Here is a 4430-nt window from a genome sequence, read left to right as displayed (position 1 = left end):
TTTGTAAGGTATGCCCTTCTGCTCGGGTGACTGGGTGGCGTAATACCGGCCAAACCACCAGCGAAATCGTCACATAAAATTCGTATTGATAACGCTGCAAAAAATGACCAGGTTTGATCTTTCCTTTTTATACCAGTAATAATACTTTTCTATGAGTACGCACACAATCCAAACCAAAACAGGAACAGTATTTAGAATCCATTTCAATGTAATCCGTTTTTTGATATTTTCAAGTGATTTCAGTTACTGAGTACTCAAAGTTGATCTCATTACTTTCTCTATCCTGAATGGGTACCGATACCTAGCCCTTCCTGCCTCAAACCAGTGAACACCGAATAAAATATTAGGATTTATCATCGATGTTTCCTTGTTTAAGAGATCCATCTCAGCGACACCAGAACCGAGACCTATCACTTTCAATAAAATGTGAAATGTAATAAGGACCAAAGTGTTTTCCTTTCATTACCAAAATATGATGCTCCACTAGTTAGAAGCAGTAAAAACTAGGATCCGGTTTAGTAGATCTTTCGCCGCAACGCAACCCAAAAAGGTGATCTACGCTACGGGCTCCATCGAGCATATTTTAAACCCCTTCAACTACAGCACGTGTTGCCTGACACCTTAGATTGGTACCTCTTTGGTGGACTTTTACCCCCGAAACAGGTGGTCCGTTGTGCTATTCTAAGCTGGAAACTATACAGATAATTTATTGCGCTTAGTTTGAACATTTTAAAATATAATTTTATTGTGATAACGATTGTCAATTAAGAAAAAGGCTAACAATATACTTTAATGCATGAGAAAAAAAAACTAGCAACATCCATACAAATACCTACATTCACAAAATGTTGACACGCTTTAAGAATATATTCATTTACATTCCTTCGTTTGTGATACTTCAGCTTGATTGAAGATGATCAAATCTGATGTTACTCTCATTTACTTAAAGTATAATAGAAATAGTTTTATATGCTTGAGTACTTGAGTACTGTTAGTTTAATAAATATTATTTCAGCCTAGCCAGTCATTTTTTTTTTAAATAATTCGGCTGTGAGATGAGATTGATAATTTCAAATTTTAATTAATGTGCAGTTTATTTGTTGAGAAATATAATTGATGTACTGTTGGTACTGCTCTTGTTTTATGTATTGTGGATTTACCGGCTACTTGTATTTAACCGGTCGCTTCAGTATGGCATCCAAAGTAGCCGTTTTATAAAAAGAGTAACTTAAAAATAAGCTTAAATATTTTTATTGAATGCGCTATTCCTCGTTGCCACTAGCTACTCAATGACATTCATTTTTTGATAATTGGATTTGTAAATTTTGTAAAATGTATTGAGGTTTTGATTTTATACGAAAGAGCACCTTTTTCTGAGCCATTATGATTTTTTTCAGATTTTTATAACTTTATTCCCGTACCTAAAATCAATTTCAAAAGGATTTTTTGAAATCACCTTTTGACAGCTGCGCCCAGTAAAAAATGGGGTTATCTGGCTTTTTAGTTTGACTGCGAGATAAGAAACAATGCTGTGTCAACTCCGATGTGTTGGTTCATACCGGATCATTTTGATCATACAGAAAGATTTTGACTGTTATACCGTACTGCCAACTACATTCTTGTCCATTTTCACTTGTAAATAATTGAGCAGCATCATTATTAATCCAACGCCTACAATACATTACCAGCTACTAAAAATGTTCATCTTTTTCCGTCAATAATATCCAAAACCGCAAAAATCAATTTCACCGTCCTCCCTCCGTTGAAGTCTGCGACAATCGTTCGATTCAGCGTCCCTTTCCTCAGCCTCTGATAAGTAGGTATAAAAAAAAATCCCTAACCATTGACCGGCGACCGTGCCCGCCAGTTGAATGACAGCGTTTCACAGGATGTTATTATCACCAGCAATAATACCCATTTTCCTCGTGGGCATTCTTCAGTCATCGTCAGCCGCTTAACCTGAATGGCGTAATCGGTCGAGCTGTTCTTACGTAATACTTTTTACGCAAGTATAATCAATAATCTGCTAGCAAGTATTTGTTTTAATTAGGATTCTCATTCAGCGGGACGAATCATCATGCGGGACCGTTTCAAGCCGTAGTTGTACCCTCTGAAGGCCTTCCAACACATCATTGTGGCAAACTCTTTGCGTTCTCCTTTCAGGTACAATCCATTGAGATTACTGAAATGAATCAATCAGTTATTATCTTATACGCAACCTAGTTTACAACTCATTACCTCTCATGACACGCGGTCATCCACCAACCACTCTTGTACGTCACCGCACAGTTATCGGGAGCGTGCTTGTCGTTGTCCGAATCCAGTGTAGAGAATTTCATCGATACCGCATAGCTAAGTGAATCCCCGGCGTCCCCACTGTATGTTCCCAAACTGTTGAGGGCATACTTTTCCTCGGGTCCACCCACCTGCAGGTGGCTATACTTGGCAACGACTGTTTTCCCATCGAAGTCTTCCATCACTATGTGAAGCTCATGTTTCTTGGAATAGGTAAGCTCGTGTATTTTGCTGAGCCCAAGCCAAAACTCTCCGTCGTGAAGATTTCCAAACCCGTGTTCGTACTCGTTCCAGCCACGGTAGAAATTGACCGATCCATCGAACCGGTTCTGAATTACGGTCCAGCCTCCTTCCAGGTAGTCCTGATCGCAATACACCTCGAAGGAGTCCTTGAAGCCAGGTTGCGGATGAATTCGTTGTACACCAGATCTTAGCGCGCCAACATCTGCACAAGATTGCGGTAACTGTTCAGTTTCCATTGTGAATGCCCGCGATGATGACTTGGATTTTTGCTGGCCACCGATGTGCTGAAGTATAAAGTCGTTCAACATTTCCGTTGTGGCAAGGGTTTGCTGAACTCGATGGATCTTTCTGTAAACACAAGTTATTAGTCTCGTTATTGTTTTTAAATATGAGGACTATCTGATTACCCTGTGTCGCTAAGAATTCTTGACACGTTGAAGGACAGCATTTCCAGAGCATTTTTGATCGTCGGTACCTCGTCCATTATTTCAGCATTTTTAAGTAATCTCTTCAACTGCACCTCCACGCTATTGATTGCTGTCACCTGCTTCATGACCAATGCTTCAGTACTAGTAACTCTTTTGCGAAGATCTTCAATTTCAGCCATCAAAACCTGATTGTACTCCTTGGAACGAAGATGCTCTTTCTGCATACTGTATAGAATAAGAAATCGAATCACTCAATATGTCACGTCCTCACTACATAGTTCACTCAAACTCACTTGTAGTTAACGGCATCCAGCCCCGTCACGGTCAACTCATAGCCAAACCCAGCTGCACTAACGGTACCATTGCCCTCAGCATCCGACCTGGTCCACAGGGCTACGGCTTGTATCACCACCAAAACTAGTAACCTGCTAAGCTCCATCTCGCGCGGGTGTCCAATTCCAACTGGAACGCACCAACTGATTAAACAATAATGAAACTTCTCGGCAGCTGGCTGCTGCAGCAACATGCATGCAGATCAAGATCGACCGCGACCTATTTCGGTGGATCCCCTCTTATGGGAGCGATTAGGGCTTTGGGGATTCTTTCATATTTTTTTTTTCTTTTTGTGTGCACCGTCTTTCTCCGAAGGCCGTGTCTCTGATTCATGCGTTCAGATGGCATTGCGGGAACACCCTTCTCCTTGTTACGGATCAGCAGTACCTACCGAGGTGATAACTGGTTAGGAACATGGGTCGTACACGGTCGTATGCTCTGTCTATTGAGACAATTGTGCAGTTTCGAAAAAAAGTCTTCCCTAGGTGGATTCCTTAAGCATTCCATGGAGAAATGTCTGAAATCGCTTCCTGCATATTAGGTCTTATTTGTTCAAATTGTTATGTGGTTTTATTGGCAATTATCGGTGAAAAATAACGGAAACAGCTTGTCGCGCTTCGACCTACTTTTCTTCGGTCATCATCAGACGCCTAAAACATTATACATTTATTTAATACATTGATTCAAGTACAAATACAATACAATTTACAAATCACAAAACACTTACATTCAGCTAGAATCACCCCTTCAACTTCGTCAGTTATATAACTAATTATCACGGTGCTTCATTTACCGTTATTATCAAAAAAAAATATACCATCAAAACCTGAAACCCCATTCTTTTTCTTTATCATTCCTACACCTCTGGACCAATTTTTTAAAAAATCGTTAGACGAAATTTTGAGTTACGCCCTTTTAAAGGGCCTAACCCCTAAAAATCAGGGTTTCTATAGAAAAATATCATATTTCATAACGGAAGCATGCTTCTGCCAACAAAATTTGAAACGCCATTCTCCTTCTTTATCATTCCTGCACCTCTGGATAAATTTTTAAAATAATCGTTAGACGAAATTTTGAGTTACGCCCTTTTAAAGGGCCTTACCCCTTAAAAAAATAGGGGTTTCTATAGAA

At 39.7% G+C, this 4430-nt stretch overlaps 1 protein-coding gene across 1 annotated transcript; it reads right to left on the bottom strand.

The window, feature by feature from the left end:
- Positions 1-730: 730 nt before the first annotated feature.
- On the bottom strand, positions 731-3634 carry LOC109419319 (microfibril-associated glycoprotein 4-like). The gene is made up of 4 exons (XM_062854873.1): positions 3260-3634; positions 2946-3191; positions 2239-2886; positions 731-2182 (listed from the first exon to the last, which is right to left on the bottom strand). The coding sequence occupies exons 1-4, from the start codon at positions 3490-3492 to the stop codon at positions 2056-2058; spliced, it is 1254 nt and encodes a 417-aa protein (XP_062710857.1). The 5' UTR covers positions 3493-3634; the 3' UTR covers positions 731-2055.
- Positions 3635-4430: the final 796 nt, after the last annotated feature.

The sequence above is a fragment of the Aedes albopictus genome, chromosome 2 (assembly GCF_035046485.1).
Source record: "Aedes albopictus strain Foshan chromosome 2, AalbF5, whole genome shotgun sequence".
NCBI lineage: Eukaryota > Metazoa > Arthropoda > Insecta > Diptera > Culicidae > Aedes > Aedes albopictus.
This window is presented reverse-complemented; position numbering and strand designations above follow the sequence as displayed.